Source organism: Dipteris shenzhenensis, chromosome 19, assembly GCF_047967505.1.
Source record: "Dipteris shenzhenensis isolate YYH24624 ecotype China chromosome 19, Dip_SZ_1.0, whole genome shotgun sequence".
Classification (NCBI taxonomy): Eukaryota; Viridiplantae; Streptophyta; class Polypodiopsida; order Gleicheniales; family Dipteridaceae; genus Dipteris; species Dipteris shenzhenensis.
The window spans coordinates 31,463,237-31,485,664 of record NC_141614.1 but is presented as its reverse complement, the minus strand read 5'-3'; the positions used below and the strand labels follow the sequence as shown (position 1 = coordinate 31,485,664).

At 42.9% G+C, this 22,428-nt stretch overlaps 1 protein-coding gene across 2 annotated transcripts in view; it reads left to right on the top strand.

Moving 5' to 3' along the window:
• LOC147890347 (sodium-dependent phosphate transport protein 1, chloroplastic-like) overlaps positions 1–22,428 on the top strand; it is a 67,059-nt gene that overhangs the window by 34,909 nt on the left and 9,722 nt on the right. For both annotated transcript variants that reach the window (XM_087390450.1, XM_087390449.1), the window contains exons 6-9: positions 9,051–9,260; positions 9,618–9,755; positions 10,354–10,455; positions 10,548–10,613. In XM_087390450.1, coding sequence (XP_087246576.1) covers positions 9,051–9,260; positions 9,618–9,755; positions 10,354–10,455; positions 10,548–10,613 — 516 coding nt within the window. The remainder of the gene's footprint in view (positions 1–9,050; positions 9,261–9,617; positions 9,756–10,353; positions 10,456–10,547; positions 10,614–22,428) is intronic.

The following is a 22,428-nucleotide window of genomic DNA, read 5'->3' as shown; positions in this document are numbered from 1 at the left end:
TGCCACATACTCACTTCAAACTTGCATAGCTACTCTCATTGCAAAGATTGGTCCTCGAAAGATAAAGAGTGAAAAGAAAGGTATAGTTGCATCTTTGGGAGGCCACATGGGCCTATGAGACAAAGTACAATCAAAGAGTAAGTCATACAAGCCATTGTGGATTGAGGCAAAGGGCACACTAGGGCCCTTGCTGAGTTCTAAAACTCAAACCTCAAAACTAGTACTCAAAATACATAACTCGGTGCGATGGTGGCTCTTCGGTGGGGTGCAAAGATATCTCGTATCCATATCTATCTAGTCGTCTCTTGGCGTGGTGGGGAGGCGTGGTCTGCTCTCACGTCAACTATCTCCTCCTCCTCTTATTCACTATATCTTAGGGGCTGACTCAAATGCATAGAAATTGATGACATGTCACTGTGATTGATCTCTCTCTGCCCCCTGCAGCACTGTCATTTCCTGCTGTTTGATCTGTCTTAGTATGGTCTCTTAGTGTCGCTGCATCTCAATTAGATAGAGGTAAACACAGACCTAGTCATGAATTCGAGAGAGTGGCCCAAAACCAAGCCCCTCCTGAAAGAGACAAAGGTATTGTCCACGAATCTCATAGTGGATTGGGCAAGTGCATAGGAAATGTTCTTCTGTCTCCTCCTCCCCAAGTGTGCATAACCTGTAGATTTGCTGATCTATATGTGTGCTTGCAACTCTCCGTGTCTCGATCCTCAGTGATGGGACAAGACTCACGTGTACCCAATGGCTATCCTCAATGCACATGAGACTCGTCTGTCCTCTAGGTACTGGGTCTGATAAATCAATCCATCCTCTGATACTCTCAAAAAGTGGTCATAGTAGAATTGGATCTTGGTGGGAAACTCTTGGTCACCCCTCTCCTCTTTTTCCAAAGTCTGTGACATATAGAGTTGGAGTAGACCTCAACCCTAGAGAAAGAAAGATGTATTATTGTCTTTGGGAGGCCTCGCGGGCCTATGAGACAAAGTATAACGTCAAAGTAGCTCATATGGGCTGAGGCAAAGGGCTCACTAAGACCCTTTGCTGATTACTATTACTAAACTGAGCTCAAAAACTCAAACTCAAAGCGCAAAGCTAGAAGCTAATAGCTAATAGCTAATACTCAGTCTCAAAGTGAGAGCACATAGCCAAGTGCCATAGTGGCTCTCCTATGAGTTGCCAAAATATCTCGTATTTGTGTCTGCCGGGTCCTCCGGTGCTGTGGTAGGGGGTGTGGTCCTTGTGATCTACGTATCTAGTGGGCCATATCAAGAGTGACGCCTCTATACGGAGGGTCTCCTCTGAGTAAAGGTGTGATGGGATGGACCTCGATTGTATGTGCTCTAGTCTGTGCTACATCGTGTGTGGCTCTTGTATCTCTGGCTGCATCCCTCCTCATCGTCGTCTCATCCCACTAACCCATGCTTCCCTCATCATCTATCTTCTCTTCTACTCCGCCATGTTGAGGGGAAGACTTGAATGCGTAGAAATTTGTGACGTGTCACTGAGCTCGATTTACCCCTATCTCCCGCGGTACTGTCTCCTCCTACGCTCTGATATGACGTAATAGGGTCTCTCTACGTCGTCGCATCTCTATGAGATATAGACCAATGCAGACCTGGTCCTAGAAGTGAAGTGAATCAGTTGGGAAAGAGGCCTGATACCGTATCCCTTGTGAAATAGATAGTGATACCATCCTTGGATCTCATAGGAAACTGGATAGGCACATAGGAAATGCTCCTATGTCTTTATCTTTGACAAATCCGTTGCTCTCTAGGTATACCTGTGGCTTCCCCTACATTGATACTCAACTGATGGGATGAGACCCGTGAAGGTACGAAACGAAGAGAGAGAGAGTGGGGGCATCACTAGAACCACCAGAAGATGGCCTACAAACCCCCCTCCATGGGATGGGCTGAAGTACTCTGGAAACGTCTCAGAATACCTGGTAGTTTCTGGTCATGGTGGCACATGTTCATCCAAAAGGATATAGCCACCTATGAATGTACAAGGAATGTCAGATCATGTAACAAAGGGAACTAAGTGTAAAGCCTGTCGGAAGACTCCGAAGTTGGGACGAGGAAGTGCCTTTGTAAACATATCTACGATGTTGTCCTCTGTGGGAAGACAGGACAACTCTATGTCTCCTGCTGACAACCGCTCACGAACATAATGATAGTGAACTTCAATATGCTTGGTACGCGCATGAAACACTAGGTTATGCGCAATGGCCAAAGCTTTCTGGCTGTCAGTGTAGACAATAGTGGAGGATGTCTGGCAAATACCAAGATCTGTACGTAACTGTCGAAGCCAAACACACTCTACTGTAGCGGTGAAAGCTGCCCTGTACTCAGCCTCACAGCTAGACGTGGCAACTGTCGGTTGCTTCTTGTTGAGCCAAGAAATACATGAATTGCCAAGCAAAAAACAATTGCGAGTATGTGACACTCTGGTGTCGGAACATCCTGCCCAGTCACTATCCGTGTAAGCATGCATGGTAAGTGAACCTTGATCACCATAGAAGAGGGCTAAATCCTGAGTGCCTTTGAGATATCTGAAGACTCTCTTCATTGCCTGCCAATGCTGTGAACTGGGCATGTGCATGAATCTGCTGAGCTGAGATACTGCATACTGCAAGTCAGGTCTGGTGTGACATAAATAAATAAGGCATCCAACAGCTTGCTGATAAAGAGTGATATCACATGGTGGACTCCCATCATGAGCTGAGAATTTGAAGCCAGGGTCCACTGGAGTAGAGATTGGCTTGCAATCCTCAAACTGAAAACGATCAAGGAGCTGTCCAATATACTTGGACTGGGACATCATGATACCCCCCTCAACATGAGCAAACTGAATGCCCAAATAATAATGGAGCTGTCCCATGTCTGAGATGTTAAAAGTCTGTTGCAAATCAGCCTTGAAAGCTGCAATTTGCTGAGTATCTGGGCCCGTGATGAGTAGATCATCCACATATAAAATCAGCACTAAAAAATCAGATCCACTCCCGCGGACAGAAAGAGTGGGTTCTGAGGGACTATTCTGAAAACCAAGGGATAGTAAGTGTGCATGAATTTTGGCATACCATGCCCTGGGTGCCTGCTTCAAACCATAAAGGGCTTTTCTAAGCCGGCATACCTTATTTTGAGAATTAACAACCTCAAAGCTAGGAGGTTGTGTGACATAGACTTCTTCCTGCAGATCCCCATGAAGAAAAGCGGTCTTGATGTCAAGTTGGTGCACTTGCCAATGATGATGGGCTCCAATGGCAATGACAAATTGAATGGTAGTAATCCTGGATGTGGGAGCAAATGTCTCCTCAAAGTCAATGCCTTGTTGTTGGGCATACCCTTTTGCAACAAGACAGGCTTTGTATCAATCTATGCTGCCATCAGATTTCCTTTTTAATTTGTAGACCCACCGCATTCCAATGGCATGCTTGCTAGGTGGGAGATATACTAATTCCCATGTGTCATTTTTGGCAATAGATTGTAACTCAGCTTTCATTGCATCCATCGACTCTTTGCTATCAAAAGCATCTTTATGGCACAGAGGCTCTTCATTGCAAGCTGTAGCAAGGAGTGCAAACTCAAGAAAGTGACCATGCTGTCTATTCCCTGATCTTGTCCAGGCAGCAAAAGGCTGAACTTGTTTGCTGTCCCTCAATGTATCAAGAAGCCATCTGGGAACTTGCCTTTGCTGTCTATTGACAGCTCTTTCTTCAATGACTGCATCATGAGTAGTGGGATCATTTTGTGCCGAAAGAGAAACCTACAAATCAGCATGAGGCTGAGGCTGATTAATGCTTAGTGAAGGGCTTGCAGGAGGCTCATGTTGCTGCTTAAAATCCTCTTCTGATGATGGCAGAGGTAACCAAGATTCAAAGGCATCAAACATGTCAACATTTGGCTTTGCTTTGCAGTCCACAAGAGGAGAAGCTGAATGTTCAGCAAAGATCACATCTCTACTGACAATAATCTTCCCAGTATTTGGTTGATATAACCGATACCCTCTGCTCTCCTGGCTGTAACCAATGAATATGCATTTGATTGCCTTGTCATCAAGCTTATGTCTTAGCTGAGATGGTACATGAACATATGCAAGAGACCCAAAAACTTTCATGTGTGAAAGTGAAGGCTTCTTGCCTTTCCATGCTTCATAAGGTGTAATAGTCTTTAATGCCCGTGTAGGTGATCTATTCAGCACATAGTTGGCACACATTACTCCATGAAGCCAAAATTTATTGGGCAAAGACTTGGCCTTAAGCATGCATCTGGCCATCTCCATTGTGGGCCTGTTTTTCCTTTCAGAAACAAGATTCTGTTGAGGAGTATAAGGAGTAGTGTATGAGTGAATAATGCCCCGTGAGGATAGAAATGCATCAAACTCCTTTGACATATACTCACCCCGCCTATCTGTGTTGAGGGTGACAAGCTTGTTTCCTGATTCATTCTCAACCATATTCAGCCATCTCTGAAAGCATAAGAAAACTCCAGAATTGGCCTTTAAAGGATATACCCAGCAATACCTTGTGAAATCATCAATGAGAGTCATGAAATACTTGTATCCTCCAATGGCATTTGTCCTCATTGGGCCACAGACATCACTGTGTACTAGCTGCAATTTACTTTGTGAGAGTTTTGGACAATTTTTTTGAAAAGGAAATCGATGCATCTTACCCAAAAGACAACCCTCACACACATGTTTGGTAAATGTGTGAGTCTGAGGTACATCATTTGCCATCTGCTGTGAATGTAGCTTTGCAAGAGCTCTATAATTGAGATGGCCCATTCTCTCATGCCAAAGATGAGTTTCAACAAGCTGTGAATCTGAAATAGCCAATGCTTCAATAGAAAGTGCAGCTGAATGATGATCAAGGTGATAAAGCCCTTTTTGCAAAGTGCCAGTGAGAACTATGGCATTGTCATCACGAAGATCATATACTAGGCATCTGTAGCCATTAAAAATTACTATGAAACCTGAAGTAGCAATTGCTGAAATTGAAATCAAGTTGACTTCAATGCCAGGCACAAAAAGAACATTTGTCAGAGTGACAGGATGGCTTGAAATGGATGTGAGCTGCACATCTCTAACTCCTTTTACAGCATATGATGCATTATTGGCACATGTAACAGTCCCCCCTCGAGGTGCATCAGCTAGAGAATGAAACAAATGTCTGCAAGATGTGACATGCTTGGAAGCACCACTATCAAAGTTCCAGGACTGAGCATCATTAGCAGTAAAGAGTGCATCAGGTTTGGAGGGATCAAATGAGCAATGGGCAGCCCATGCCCAATCATCCTGAAGAGCATGTGCATGTGAAGCATCTGCTGGCTCATGGGATTTAATGGCATGTGAGGCATTAACTGTCAATCTTGCTTTCTTTTTCTCCGAAGCAATGCGCTTCCTTCATTCTAAAATGTCATGTCCAGACTTGCGACAATAGTTGCATCTTTTCTTCTTTTCCTTATCTGCTGTATTTTTAGATGCATGGGAGGAATTGCAGCTGCTATGTGTAGAGGAATTGCAGCTGCTATGCACAGATTTTGGCTTACCCATAGGCTTGGAAGCCTTGCCTCTTCCTGTCTGCTGTGAAGCAAATGCATGATCAGGAATAATGGCTTGTCTGTTAGCTCTACTTTGCTCTTCCGGCAAAAGCAAAGTAACTAGTAGTTTGGATTACCCATGGCCACTAATAGCAAACCCTTGATATGTATCTGGCAGTCCATTCAATGTGGTATTGACAAGCTGTGAATTTGGCACCACCTCATCAATGTTGGCAAGCTGTTCCATGAGGTCCTTGACCTTTGTCAAGTATGCATCCATTGACTCACCTTCATTCATATTCACTTCCTGTTATTGCCTTCTCAAATATGCAACACGAGCTTCATTGTGTATCTGATAGAGAGAAGCCAATTTATCCCAAGCATCCTTTGCTGTCCTGCAAGACCGGATGTGTGGAATAATGATCCTCTTGCATGATAAAGCAATGCATGAATGTGCATTTGCATCTCTTGCATCCCATCTCGACTTTGAGTTGGAAGAGCAGCAGCAGGAGTGCTAGAGGAAGAGGCATCAGGAGGAGTACCTGCTGCAGAAGAACTAGCAGTAGAAACCACCAGTGTAGCATTGGCTGGCCTCAGATCAGCCCCAGAAACAATATTCCACAAATGCTTTGCAACAAGAATATGTTTCATGAGATAAGACCACATCGGATAGTTGGTGCCATCCAACTTATCATCTTCACGAAGAACTCCAAATAAATCTTGATTGTTCCCAGCCATAGCAACTGTGATACCCTGAAAAAGACCTGAAAACCCAAAAGCCTCAAGGCTATCACTGCAAAAAGCTGGCTGTCCCAAAAATGACAGCAAATATTTGCAAATTTCTGACCCAAATCAAAGGGCAAATGTAGATCTGACCCAAATGTGACTGTGACAGGCAATGTTCACTGCAAAAACAGCAAATTTGGCAAAAGCCCCAAATTTATTGAGGGCAAATAGGCCAAAAAGAGGGCAAATGTAGAAAAGCCCCAAATTTTGCTGAAATTTTTGCAAATGTGACCCAATGTATGCAAATCTGACTCAACGTCCTGCAAATGTAACTTAATGTCCTGTAATCTGAACAAGAAATTGCAGAACAAATCCCAAAACTCCAATATTCTTGCAAGAAATTGCAATCATAGGAGGTGAAAAGAACTGAAAATCCCAAATTTTCCAATGTCCTGCAGATCATCAAAAGTCCCAAATTTCAGACTGAAGGTACGAAAGTACGGTGGCTGTACGGCTGATCTGTATGGTGATACCACTATAAGTACGACCTTGTGTACGGTACGACGTACGGAATAGCGCGATGTACGGATGAAGTACGGCGCAATGTATGGTACACGTACGGAATAGCGCAGAGTATGGAGCAGAGTACGACGACGACGCAGAGTACGGAGCAGGGTATGGCACAGAGTACGGCGTAGGTACAGGTGACGACGGATGTACGACGACCCTCGATGCAGATGTACGAACGATGCACGATTTCAGTACGGCGATGCAGTGTACGACGACACGCAGCCACTGAAGGTACAATATCCGTTGGTTGTACGGACGTCCGTACTGTTGTACGGGCAGTACGAACCAAAGGCACAGGAAGCTCTGCTCTGCTCTGATACCACTGAAGGTACAAAACGAAGAGAGAGAGAGAGTGCGGGTACAAGACGAGTGGATAGAGCAGTCAGGTCAAACTTTAGATGAGATGAAAATACACAAGTACAAAGTACTTGTACCTAGACCTAGGACTAAGTGTCCTAGGTGTCACATAGGACTAAGTGTCCTATGTGGCCTAGAAGGCACTAACACTATAAGTGCCTACACTTATGCCTACAAGGCACATACCATGGCCTACAGGGCATCACTAGAACCTCCAGAAGATGGCCTACAACCCACATCTGTCCAATGTCAAAGAGAGAGAGAGAGAGAGAGAGAGAGAGAGAGAGAGAGAGAGAGAGAGAGAGAGAGAGAGTGAGAAAGAAAGAAAGTTTATTAAAGTCTTCGGAAGACCGATGGGTCTATGAGACTGTGAAAATCCTGATACAATGAGCTATGGTAGTGGAGCTACTAAACGAGCGTCCATACCAATGCAAAATGCAAAATGCCAAAAATGCAGAATGGCAGTACTAAGTCCTAAGTACAACATAGTGATGTCGGTGGTCGACTATATATCAATCTTAATCATCCCCAGCAACAGCAAGATATCAGGATGGATGAGGCCTGGGTAGTCGCTCTGCTCTGCCGCTCTCGATGCGAAGTCTGTGTGAAGAGACCCGGAACTGCCCAAGAGAGATCCTCATCAAGTGGGGTAGGTGAATCTGTGTGTATCCTGGTGGGTCAATGAAACCCTCCGTTGTGATATGTAAGAAGTGATCTCTGTAGAAGCTAAGCTTCACTGGGAGTTCACTCGGTTCCAACCAGGTCCAAAAAGTTCCAACCAGGTCCAAAAAGTTCCGAAAAGTGTGTAGCTGTAGTAGATAATTGTATTTATGTTCATATTAGAAGTTGCAGCTCTATGCTTATTTGACAACGGCCTATTTCAATGTATTTATTCTAGGACCAGCCAATGTTCACGCTCTGTTTAAGACCTTTCTGCAGAATTCTTAAACTTCTTTGATGTATGATCCAGTTGCTTACTTGGATGTTTGAAAGGTCCCTGGGTCTTAGATCTTCTATGTTGTGTTTGTCCCAATGTGCCAATATGCTGGCGAATGAAACAGTGTGTGGTGTTCGTCCTCTGCAGTTCTCTCCCGGTACATATTGCATACTCTCTCTTCTGTTGGGATGTCCTTTTTCTGTCTACCTGTTTTCAGTCGGTCGTGTGAGCTGGTCCTTATCTTGCATATTTGTTGTCTTTGTAAAAGAGAGATGTTCTCACAAGTTATCCTTGTCTCATGTAAATGATCTAGCCAAAAGAAAAATGGCATTCTAGAAGAGTGATATCAATCACATGCCATTTAATATTTTTCTATATCAGGATGTAGACTACCCAAACTAGATGGAATTGTGGCTTCAACTAACTGAGACCCTTTTTTTGGGGGTTTATATGTAAACATCTTCCCTTCCCCTCAAAAAAAGCGGAAACAGTACAGAAGGAACAGATGGGAACCCACTAAGTTGACAGGTCAAGGCTGGCCTTGACACAGCTCGAATGTAATACTGCTGCTTTGTTTGACAATGGTTTCATCATCTAGTGATTTTGAGTATATACAATACAAAGAAAACTACTGTACAAAAACTCTCTCTCTTATATGCACTGCATGTTGAAGAAAGGATTCCAATCTTGGAAGCTGTCTCAGAAGGGTGTATTCGATATTTTGGCTCTGTTAAAGGACTTTTGTTCTTGAGAATTAAGTATTATTACATCTGCTGTTAATTGAATCTTGAACATGATCCTGAAATCGGGCTTAAAGTTATACATGAAAATATGCTCCTTTTGAAATACAGGTTTTTATTGTGCTGACCATCTGTCAGAAGGTTGACTTTTCTGCCGCTGTCTGACGTCAGGCGTACAGCTCTCCTCTCGAAGATCCTGATATAACTGAAGAAGAGAAGAAACTCATCCTAGGAAGTAGCAAGCCAAAAGAGGCAATCGCTGGAATCCCATGGAAACAGTTGCTGTCAAAGGCACCTGTTTGGGCATTGATAGTGTGCCACTTTTGCCACAATTGGGGAACATTCATCCTTCTCACATGGATGCCGACATACTACTGTCAGGTATGTTGCTCCAGCTTTCATTTCCTGCCATAGAAAATTGATGCATACAATCACATACTCCTTGTCTTCTAAATGTTGAGGACATCCATAATCTTTTATGCTTAAAAAATGTTTTGTCTGAAATTCAGATTTCTCAACCTTTAAAAAAAAATAAAAAGTAAAAAGTACCAGTAGAAGTATTCTTTACTTTATTTTCAATCTTTCAATCGGTGTGTTCACAGTAAGATTGCCCTCTGTCTATGTTTTTCTAGGCGCACACCTCTTTTTTTAGACTTCGTATCTAGATGCTTTGCTTTAGGTCAAAGTTTTTTGTGCCATTCTGGAGTTCTAACCTTATATGATTCATTTTGGGACCAGGTATTAAAGTTCAACCTCATGGAGTCTGGGATGTTTTCAGTCCTCCCATGGCTTACTATGGCGTTAGCTGCCAACCTGGGTGGCTGGATTGCTGACACACTTGTCAGTAAGGGAACCTCAGTCACCACTGTTCGTAAGGTATAGTAATTATGTCAAAGCACAGGCACCTGAGTGCCCTGAGGTTCCGAAAGGACCCAGCGTCGTGTTTCTGGGATGTAGATGTGGTGATGTAATGTGCTTCTTGTCTATCTGGGACTGTGAGCTCACCCTTAAATGCCTTCTTTGAGTTTTTAAGCTAGGCTGCAAGAAACACTGCTAAGGGGTTATTGTAAGAAGTTCACAAATAGTTGTGAACCTTTTGAGTTTATTTTGGTGTAAATTCGGGGTCTCATTGAAATTGTTGCCAAAGTTTTTGCTTACATGGAGTCAAAGTTTGCTGGAATATTTAGGTCAAGTCGTGTCTTAGTCCATGTATGTTACGGATTTCCATGTAGTTACTGAAAGTTTCCTTTGAGGAGTCTTCGGTTAAGTCTTATCCTTAGTTTTTTATCGCGCATGGGCAGGTAGGTACGTGCCCATGCGTGCGCTTGTCCATGTGGGTCACCATAATCTAAATGCAATTTTGAATGAGGTCATATAGTAGGGTCTAAGTTTTGAAGCAAAATGTACGATCACGGTACTTCCTCATTGGTTTGGTTTTGACTGAAATTTAATGTGTTAAAGGAAAATCTTGCAGGTGATGCAGACTATTGGATTTCTTGGTCCTGCTTTTTTTCTGACTCAGCTTAGCCATGTTAACTCACCGGCTTTAGCTGTTCTATGCATGATGTGTTCTCAGGTGGGATACTCTGTAGTTAGTATAGACTTCTTTTGCAGCGTTATAATTATGTGTGCTGTGCAGTTTTCTGACTAGCAATTTTGTTTATCCAGGGATGCGATGCATTTTCACAATCAGGTCTCTATTCCAATCACCAGGATATTGGTCCTCGTTATGCGGTATGCTGACTTTTCAACTCGGTTGTTTCAAACTTTTGTATCAAGGCACTCAAAAGTCAACAGCCATAAATAGAGTCAGTTTGATGGATAACATGTTCTTAATATTTTATATGCTCTGGAAATGTGTCTGCAGACTGTATGTGCATGTGCTTGTGTGTGTGTGTGTGTGTGAGAGAGAGAGAGAGAGAGAGAGAGAGAGAGAGAGAGAGGTGGTGGAGAGAGCCATGGCATTTCCTTGCTGATGCAGGCCTGCTTAGGGTCCCACACCCTCCTTGGAGCCCCGACTAGGGTCCCGCGCCCTCCATGCGAGCTCATCTAGGTCCCGTGCTCTCCAGCAGTTCCTGCGACTTCTGTCTCTGTTCCGAACCTGCTGTACGGCCGTTTTTGGTGTGCTGTAGGTTGTAAACAGGCCTCCGCTGCCGGTCGTCAGCTCTTCTCCCATTTTCCCTCTCTCCCTTCATTTTTTTTGCCCTTCCGTTTTCCTGTTCTTCAGACCTGCGTGTGGGTTTCGTGTGATAAACCCTTTTCCTTTGTGCTCACCCTTGTTGTCCTTCCTTACCCTATGCATAAGCTTTCCGTCTGTCATTTTTTCTGTTTTCTGAGCCCCCTTCTCTTGTCCTCTTACTGTCATTTATCCTCTGCCCGCTGTCTTTTTTATCTTGCTGTCTTCTCCATTATTTTTTCACTCCTTTCAGTTTCATGACTTCAATGAAGACTTACATGCACAAAAAACAAAAGTAGGATTTGGGTTAGGATGACCCTTTGCATGCCTCACTTGAGGCTCAACTTATGCGTGAGGGTTTTGAAGGTATCCACAAGGATTGGAAAGATTCCGCCCCCACTGCTGGGATTATGGTGGAGGTCGATGATATAGTTGATCCAGTGCGTGAACATGCTTTGAATGTAAAATGTTTGGGCACATGGCCTCCCATGCCCTCTGGTGTTGCACAAAATGCCTCTGGATGCTATGCTTGCTCATATGCAAAATAAAGATACTGCTGGTTCTTCAGCGGTAAAAAATAAGGGCAACAAGCCAGTCATTACAGCCCCTGCAGGATAAGGAAAAAACACCAATTCTTTCAAATGGGAATGCTTCTACCTCCATGCCTTCCACCTCTCAACCCAAGGGAAAAGACAACTTTACAGGAGGCTTGGCAGACTCCAAGGAAAATTGTGACAACCAGGAGACCTTTACCTTCTCGCACATGGAATGGTACATCTTCACGGGTTTACAGGCGGTTGTGTCACCTCAGGGTAGAGGTCCAGATCTTGAGATGGATATGTAGACTTGATTTAGTTTTGCTTCAGCTGTGTATAAACTGTAAATATGCTATCACAAATCAAATGTTTGACACCCACTATACGGGGTTTGTGTGATGCTAGGAAATGGAAGCTAGTATGGGTGTATCTCAATCATTTGCAGCCTGATATAGTAGCTTTACCAGAGCACAAACAGCATATATATGCGGGACAACATGGTCATTTTGCTGGCTAGGACATCTTTTATGCGGGAGAGCACTCTTTTTCAGGTTTAATTTTTTTGGTGAAGCATGATCTTCAGCCAGCTGTTGCCTTTAATGACACTCAAGGCAGATGGATTGTTATGCAGTGTCTTATTCAGGGAGAGAGATTTGAATTTGCCTCAGTGTATGTACCCCAATCTTCTTGTAGTAGAGGTATGATTTGGGAAGATATGAAGCAGTATCTCTGGAGACAACATGCTTTCTTTGTGGAGATTTTAATAATGCCCCTCAACAGGGAGATAATACATCTGGTTGTACTCATATGTTGGCCTTTGAGAGGCATCATTGGTCTCAATTAATGCATGTCTCTCCCATTATCTCTTTTGTACAAGCTCTGGAGCTAGAAATTCCTTTCCTGAAAGAGAATTATCTGATGGAGTAAAATCATGGAAGATGGAAATCTTTAGGATGGGATGGTCTCACTGTTGAATTCTTTCTTGCATACTGGGATATCCTTAAATGAACTTTGCTGCATATGATCAATTCTGGTTGGAAAAATCAACACATGCTTGAGTCTTGGAAAAAAGGACTTGTAGAACTTCTTCTGAAGAAGCAAATATGTGAATCCTTTGCCGATTGGAGGCCTATCACTCTTTGCTGATTGGTGGTTGATCATATTAAGGGTATTTACATGATGGCCTTCATCCTGCGCAATATGGGTTTGTTCGCTGATAATATAATCATGGATTTACCCAAAAAAAAAAAAAAGTGTGTGTGTACATATATATATATATGTATATGCACATATACACACACACACACACACACACGCACACACACACACACGCACACACACACACACTTTTTTTTTTGGGGTGAAATCTTTGATTGATTATATTATATGAGTAGCAAGCTTAAAAAAATGTGCTACAATTACATCAACTGAAAATTTCAATATATGCCAAAAAGACCTCATGATCTATGCAGCGGGTCTGCAAGAAATCAAAGAAAGATTGCTGCAAAGAAAGCCTAAAAAAGCCAAACAGAGAGAAAGTAGGATCACCAAAGACTTTACAATTCCTATATGTCCATAAAGTCCATAGTGCCCAGTAGCGAACCCAAACGAAGAAAAGATGAAACTCCGATCTGGATGGATGAAACCCAAATAGCCAGAAGAACTTCCCAAACGGAACAGATGGGAATCTCGTTCGCAGGTGCTGTCGAAGCAGATAAAAAAACTCATGAGAGCACGGACAATGCCAAAACAAGTGAGGCATAGTCTCCGAAGAAGCAGAACATCTATGGCAAAGTGCAGGAGCAATGTGTCGATGAGCTAATAGCTGTCCAGATGGAAACACTCCCAAAAGAACTCGCCAAAAGAAAACCTATTGCCGAAGCGGTACTTTATAGGCCCAAAGTTGCTGTAATCTTTTCCTTCACCACTTGGTTGGGCGATGCATTCGCCAAACAGAATCGCCTCTCTCTGAAACCCAAGGTTGAGGCAAAAGGATTTTATACAATGCAGGTACAGTAATATGAGATAGCCTCAAAGGACGAGAAGAGGACCCTGGAGAAGTCAAAGTCCGATCTTCCAGTCGGCGGTCCTGGAGTTCCAAAGGAGGAATCGGAACAAAGGGCGAAAGCATAGAAGTAATTTGTCGCCACAAAGGACGATAATGAGAGCCCAATCCATATGTAGTGGCTGCTAGAGAAAAGGGGAGCACAGTACCAGCATCATCTATAACATCAGCAACGGAGGTGATTCCTTTAAACGAGACAAAGTAGGAACGTCGAGGTTCCTGAAAAGCCAAGGGAGGCTGAAAGACTTTCGACCAGTGAATGCTTTCAGCTCTCAAAGAATTTCCAAGCAAAGATTGCCGTCCATTCCATTCGAGATGAGAAAGAACATGCTTCCAGTCAAGAAGCAAGCGGGAGACAAAAGGGCATCCATGCAAAGTGCCATCAGTGCAGCGAAAAAAGAAATCCCAGTGATCGAGTTGCCAATGACGAAACGCAGGAATACTGATATGAGTGACGAGAGTCCTAATCATAAGAGCCCAAGGCTGATCACCTTGCAGAAATTGCAGCAACATTTTCCCGAATATGCACATGAACATCCGTGATGTTCAATCCACCATGCATCTTGGGAGAACAAATGTGATGCATTGAAAGCAGCCTGAGACTTTTTCTACCATGTTTGGATTGTCAGAAGAGTTTCATAAAGACAGACATGAAAGATGTAAGATCTGCCTTAGTGAACATGATCAATGGCAAGTAAAATTGAATATATGCCACAAAGATGGACTGCACTATTCGAAGACGAACGTGCAAAGGCCAGGTTGCTAGTTTCCAATACTCAAGCTTTTTCCAAAGCTTAGCCAAAACCCAATTAGTTTGTTGTCGGCGAGTGAGTTCCCACCCCAAAGGGTAACTAAGATGACGAACAAACTAAGTGGGTGGAATGATATCCCCGGGCCATAAAAGACTATGCTAGTCTTTGGAATGCAAAGGGAGCAGCTTAGACTTCTGAAAATTAACATGAAGACCAGTTGCCAAACCATAAATAGAGAGGGCCTGCATCAAGGCACCAAGATCATGGGGCGTATTCTTCGGGGTAAAGAAAGAATCATCAGCATAAGCTTGAGCAACCATGCTGTGATTAGCATCCAATTCCAAGACATGAAGTGATCTTGTAGCCACAAGATGATCAATATATTGCAGCATAGGATGAGTAGCAATGGCATACAGTAAAGCACTGAGAGAGCATCCTTGGCGGACCGAACAACGAAGAGTCCACTCATTAGAGATATCCTTAGAGATAATGCAAGCTGCATTGCTACCTCTGTAAAGCCAGTAAATAACCTGCTGCATTTTTTGTCCAAACCCCAAAGCTCGCATAGTTTGCGAGATGAAATTTCATTGAACTGTGTCAAAGGCTTTTGCAATATCTACCTGCAAGAGTAGAATATCCTGTTGCGTGTATTTGGCATATTGAATCCCAATATAAGCATTGGCAATGTTATCTGTGATATGGCGACGTTGAACAAAGCCATATTGGGAGGGATGCAACCCATCATGCAAATAACCTTTAATCCGATCAACCACCATTTTGGCAATGATCTTGTAAATGACTGGCATGAGCGTGATTGGCCTCCAATCACCCAGTGAATCACATAGCTGCTTTTTTGGAATCAGCTTGAGAAGACCCTTTTTCCATGACAAAGGCATCTGCTGATTTTGCCATGCTGTATTTACCATTTGCAGCAAGGTGAATTTAAGAAGATCCCAGAATGCAAGAAAAAATTCAACAGTGAGACCATCCCATCCTGGAGATTTCCATTTGCCACAGGATCTCAGTGCATCAGACAATTCCCTTTCAGTGAAGGGATGTTCAAGTTCCAAAGCCTGAGCATCAAACAGAATTAGATGAATATGCTGCTGACTTTCCCATTTAGCAAGCTTTCTGCGATCATTAGATTGAAGAGAGAATCGAGCCTGACATAAGAGCATGCTTTCCTCTGAAGACAAAGGGCGAAGATGAGCAAGCTCAATCAAACTCTGACATGTAAATTTGGCATGTGCTACAGTCTCCCTTGTGGCTTGCATATAGGATTTGCCATAATCTCGAATAACTGCTTGCATCCGAGCAACAAAAGCCTACCAGGCATAATCCAAACCAATGCGTAACTGACGAGAGAGAGGCTGAATAGCATCAGAGACCAAGGCTTTAAAGTCAACATGCTCCAGATAACTATTATTAATTAGCAAAAGCCTTCGGCAAGGCAATCTGTTAGTGGGAAATTCATGTAAGGAAAGCCTCAACCAAAGAGGAGCATGATCCGAATGTGTGAAAGCATGATCAACCCAAATTTGACAAGTAAAGGCATCACAATGCTGTGGATCAATCTGATACCATCTGTTCAAGCGTGCCCGATAAGAAGATTGAGCATTATGCTGAAAGGTATAACCCAGAAGCATGGGCTGTATTTCCTTTTAGAGATCAACCAAGCGCAACTGAAGCAAAAAAATCAGACCATGCTTGTGTTTCAGAAGCCAACATATGAGTGTGGCCTGAGGTGTTGTCACCCGATTGAGGGGCATTATTAAAGTCACCACAACTGAAGGCATGTTGTCGCCATGGATAAGTATGCATGGTATCCCGGATCAAAGCTCTATCACGAGAAGACTGGGGGGCATAAACCGATGCAAATTCAAAAAATTCCCCTTGAACAAGGCATTGAACAATAATCCATCTACCATGGCAATCATTGAGAGCCACAACAGGTTGAAGGTCGTGCTTTACCAAAAAAGCCACACCAAAAAAGGAGTGCTCTCTAGCATAGAAGTTATCATAACCAGCAAAATGGCCTATTTGACCAGCATACATATGCTTATTATGCTCTTGCAAAGCAATTATATCAGGCTGCAATTGCCTGATATACATTCAGACCAGTTTCCATTTGCGACCATCACACATTCCCTGTACATTGAGAGTAACACACTTCAGATGATCAAGCATATTTACAGTTATGGGACAAGTATGTACAGCAACTAACGGGCTGTCTACATTTGCATTTCCACCTCAATGTCTGGGCCTCTGCCTTGGGATGAAGCATCAGCCTGAGGAGAGGACAAAAGTGCAGCAACTTCTTCAGGAAACAAGGTCCGATTTGCAGTCATAGCAGCCCAGGTCAAGCCAACACCAAAGTTTTGAGCAGGTGTTTTCCCATGAGAGGATGCACCACTCCAAGTTCGAGAAGGCAGCCTGGGGGAGATCACTTTGCGAGGAGTTTGCCATCCATCAGTCAAAAAATTTTCCCCCTTCCCCTGAGGTGGAGAGGACAAAGGCACAGGAAAAGAAGCATTACCATGTGAGACAGCTGGGGCTTTGCCTTTGTCTTGAACAGAGAAAAACTGTTTGACCCCTTTGTTTTTGACCACAGAAGAGGCGCATTCTTATTCAAAGGCTGAACCATTTCAGCTTGCACTGACATCGGTGGAGCTCGGGAAGGGCATTGTGAAGCCATGTGTCCAAATTGCTTGCATTCAAAGCAAGCACCTGCAAACAGCCCCCACTTGAGCTTGTAAAAGGCACTCCCCATGGAAACATTATTCACAGTAACCGAGTATGAAGCTGGAGTGGGATGATCTGTATCCCACAAAATGTAGAAGCGATTCGAATTTCCATTGGGTCACGGTGGACATACCACCTTACTGAGGGAAGCTGCAAATTTAGGTAGAAGAGAAGACAAGCATTGAGGAAAATCCACAACTTCTATCCAAACAGGGCAACGATGTCGAATCAATGCCTGATAATCCCGGGTGGGAGACCAGGGCAGAACATGGATCATCTGCTGGCCATAGAAAAGAGGAGAGTGCTCCAGGAAAACCTGAGGGTGCTCCTCATCAGCCATGATGATCTCTAAAACGCCCCTCGCTGCATAATGAACTTTTTTGACATAAGAACCACCCAGGGTTCGAGTCAACCAATTCCCAACATCTGCAGCAGCAGGCATCCATCCTGGGAAGAAAATTATAATGGCATGCTTTGCATACTCCTTAACTGGATCAAATATATCATCCACTTCTACCATAATGCCAGTGGTGGGAAGTGGATCTTTCCAACCTTTACGGGTGTCTTCAAACCCTTCATGCATAACCTCATAAACAAGCTGAGCCTCAGCACAGTCATGAAGGGAATCATCTGAATCCATCACCTGTTTTTGTTTCTTGTTGGAAACCGACTTGTCTTTGTGAAAGGTTTTCTCATAGGAATAATCCGCCATTCGAGTTAAGGAAAAAACATGGAAGCAACAACGCTTTACAAGGAGGAAAGCACAGCAGGTACAAAACTGTACGTTTTTTTCCAGGCTGTACGGACAAAATCGTACGGAGTTTTGATAGCACGAATTTATTTTTTTTCCTGACAAGCAAACTGTACGGACTTCCCCGACTGTACGGACGCCCAGTATCTGATCCAGTGAAAGAAAAGAGAATACTGTGACATAGAAGCTGATAGTTTGCCATACATCCAGAAAAACCTGTAGAACCTGTGTGCTGGAAATCTGAGAGATAAGAAATAGGAGATTCTGTCTAGAAGGTCTCTGGAATATGAACAAGACCACAATAAATGCGGAATACTCTTAGAAGTAAGGTGACATCTTGGACAAAGTGGTGAAGCTGTCCGTCTTTGAGCCAATTTCACTCCCACTGGAAGAATACCAACAATACATCTCCATAGAAAGAGTCTTTGCTTCAATGGCATTTTCAACTTTCATATCAATCGCAATTTTCCTTTCCATCATGCTAATGACTTGTTCAAATGCCATAGAGAATTAGCATGATGGGCAATCCAGGGAGGAGGTAATATCAATCGATAAGCGTGTATAGAAGTCAATAAATGCAAAGGCCTAGAGGATATGCTTGGACTTGAAGACTGAAGGTGTCAATCTTGAAGCCTGTCTCTGACATTCAATGTCGGAATTGGAACCAAAGGGAGTAAGAGATCAGCAATAGCTTTCCAAATAGGTCTATGATGCATCCCGAGATTGTATTGTCGACATGCTACTGGAAAAGTGAGAATATTTCCTTGGATATCTACCACGTCATCAACGAACCGGATACCCAATTTCATAAGATTGTAAGCTCTGATGGGTTGTTGAACAGCAAGGGGAGAGGAAAACACAGCACTCCAATGAATACTTTCCATTTTGAGTGAGGAAGCTATAGAAGCAGGATGGGGAGACCATTTGATGTGAGAGAGTACTTGCTTCCAATCTTGAATCAAGGAATTAGAAAATGGACAACCAGGGATTTTACCTTGAAATTTGCCAAGTACTACTTCCGATGGATCAACTAGCCAATGTCCATAAGCATTTGTGCTCATCTGACCACACAAAATTGCCAACATGATAGACCAAGGCTGCTCTTGTTGAAAAAATGTCTTGAGCATAGTGATCTTTCTTGCCGACACATGAAATTTGATGTTTATTATATTCAAATCACCATGCATTCTTGGTGAGCAAAGCAAGTCCATTTTGAGCAACCGTAAAGCTTTTTTATGAAGCTTAGTTTTCCAAAAAATCTCCATGGCTTGAGACATAAAGGAAGTGAGATCTCGAGATGACCAATGTAATAGAGGAAGGTAGAACTGGACATAAGCTAGAACAATAGACTGGACAATTTGAAGCCATACATGCAGAGGCCAAGTGGAGATCTTCCAATATTCTAATTTGTCATGAATTTTTTTTGACACCCATGAAATTTGTTGCTTATTGCTGATTTTCCAGCCAATGGGATAGCCCAAATGTCTTACTATGTTTTCTGGATAAATAATCTGGCCTGGCCACAGGATAGCATGCCAGTCACAATGCTTGAGAGGCAAGAGTTTTGATTTCTGAAAATTAATTTTAAGACCAGCTGCCAACCCAAAATCTGAAAGGGTATTTTCAAGATGCGAATCTCCAAAGGACCGTTCTTTGGCATGAAGAATGAATCATCTGCATAGGCCTGTGCAATGAAGGGTCGTGAACCAGAAATCTGAAGCCCCTCTAACTGTCCAGTATCAACCATGTGATCCATATAAAGAAGCAAAGGATGTGAAGCGATGGCATAAAGCAAAGCACTGAGAGGGCATCCCTGTCGAACTGAACGTTCGAGAGTCCAAGACTCAGACAAATGATTCCCTATAAAGCATTGTGCAGTGGAATTTGAGTAAAGCCAATATATGACATTAACTAGTTTTGGCCCAAAACCAAGTTTTAACATGATTTGAGAGACAGAATCCCACTGTACTGTATCAAATGCCTTCGCCACATCCACCTGCATGACCAACACATCTTGATCTGAATATTTTGCATATTCTATTGCGATGAGAGTGTTAGAGATATTGTCATGTATATGCCGTCTTGGAACAAAACCATATTGCCTGGGATGAAGTCCATCATGAAGGATATCCTTTATCCGATGTACCAACATTTTGGCAATCAGTTTGTATATAACCGGCATCAAAGTGATGGGCCTCTAGTCATCCATAGTCTCACATAGAGGTTTTTTGGGCACAAGCTTAACCAGACCATGCTTCCAAGCTGAGGGAAGATGTTGATGCTGCCAGGCTACATTAGTAAACTTCATAATTGGACCCTTCAATTCAGGCCAAAAGGCTTCAAAAAATTCAACCGTCAGACCATCCCAGCCAGGGGATTTATGTTTACCCAAATGCTTAAGGGCTTCATCCAATTCAACATCTGAAAAAAACATTTCCAGCATTGAGGCTTTTTGCGAAGAGACAATAGGAGAAACAAGCTCAGTAAATCTGCTCCGAGCCAATGCAACCTGAGGTGTAGAAGAAGATGGCTGAGAAAAAAGAAGCTGAAAATGATCCAGACATTGTTTTTCTAGCTGAGATAGAGTCTGGGTCCAAAGACCGTCTGGTTTCCTAACCCTCATGATAGATTGGCTTTGTCTATGTGCATGTAAGTTCCGAAAAAAAGATTTTGAGGAACAGCCCTTATCTAGCATAGGTTTAACTCTGGCCCTGATCTGCCATTTGGACAGCTTGCGTTTATCATTGGCATCAATTATGGAGGAAGCACAAGACAATAAATGCTGCTCAGAAGCAGATAGAGATCTTTGATGACTAATCTGTAATAAATACTGCTTGTATGATTTTGCCCACTGGATATGCTGTCTGGTTTCTGCCATGTACCATCTTCCATATTCCTTAATGACATTTTGAATATGATGTATAAAAGAGGTCCAAGCGAAGTCCAGATCCTCCTGAGCATGGGATAGCAATGGCCTGCAAGCCAGTCTGATCATATGCTGGAATTTTTCATGAGAAAGATATAATTGATTGACCTGTAAATTCCTGACTGAAGAGAGCTGCAAGTCATCCAGAGGCATACCAAATGAAAGGGTGAGCCAAAGTGGAGTGTGATCAGATAATTGTTGTGAATAATCAGTCCACATTTGACATGTATATTCATCATATTGCTGAGCATGAATGAGATAATATCTATCAAGCCTGGCCCAATATTCTGTAAAAGCATTATGATGATATGTAAATCCCATAACTGAAGGGTGAGTTGCTGTCCATAAATCTGCAAATTGTAGTGATGATGTCATATGTTCCCATTGCTGGATTTTAGAGGGCAGCATATGGGATTTATCCGTGGTATTGTCCTTCCAGTGAGGAGAATTGTTGAAATCACCACAAAGTAGAGCATTTGAAGACCAAGGATATTGCTTTATGGAGTTCCACATTTGAGCTTTGGAAGCTGAATTTTGAGAGGCATACAAAGATCCTATTTCAAAAATCTCTCCATTGATCATACATTGGATAATCATCCATCATCCACCAAGATCATTATATGCTATCCAGGGTTGCAGATCATGTCTGGCTAAAATGCACAGCTCAGAGAATTGTTCAGATCCTGAATAAAATATATCATATCCAGAAAAAAACCCATGCTGACCAGCAAAAAAATGCTGATTATGCTCTTGCAGACACACAACATCCGGATGAGTTGTATTTATATAATGCCATAGAAGCCTCCATTTATTCTGGTTGCAGAGGCCCTGTATATTATAGGAAATACATTTAAGAGAAGCACGCATGAAAATATGTACAAGAGATGAACGGTCCTCCATAAGACTGGGAGGCATTAAGCCTCTGCCATTGCCACAGGGTCTTGCTGACCCTCAGTATCCAATTCCCTGATTATATGATCTTCTTCATAAAGGGGAAGACCCTTCTTGACTGCATTAACCCATGCCTTTGAGATGGGGTTGCTTGAAGAGGTAGAAGATTGTCTTGGAGAAGGAGCAGAGGCATCCCAATTACGAGATTGGAGAGGTCTTTGTTTGAGAGGCACCGTCTTCTTTGCAGTCTGCCATCCCTCATGAGAAGATGAGTTATTTTCCCCTAACTTGCTTTTTCCTTTATCCTTATTTTGAGCTGAATTGGCCTGGCTCCCTGTATGAACTGAAGACTTTGCTCCTTTAGCTTCAATCTTTTCCACATATGTCTTGTGACCTCCTTTATTAGATGGCAGCGGAATAGCTGCTAGAGGAGGTGGATGAAGGATAGAGGGACACTCCAAAGCAAGATGCCCAAACTTGTGACAAGAAAAACAAGCTCTAGCAAAAATGCCCCATTTTAAAGTGAAATATTTCTTTCCCAAATTTACACCCTCAATCTCAATTGCAATAGAGGAGGGGTCGGTCTATCAGTATCCCATAAGATGCAAAAACGATTTTTATTACCTGTGGGACGAGGGGGACAGATCACTTGTCCCAATGTCATAGCTAAACCTGGAAGCTCTGTTCTCATGTAATCTGGAAAATCAACC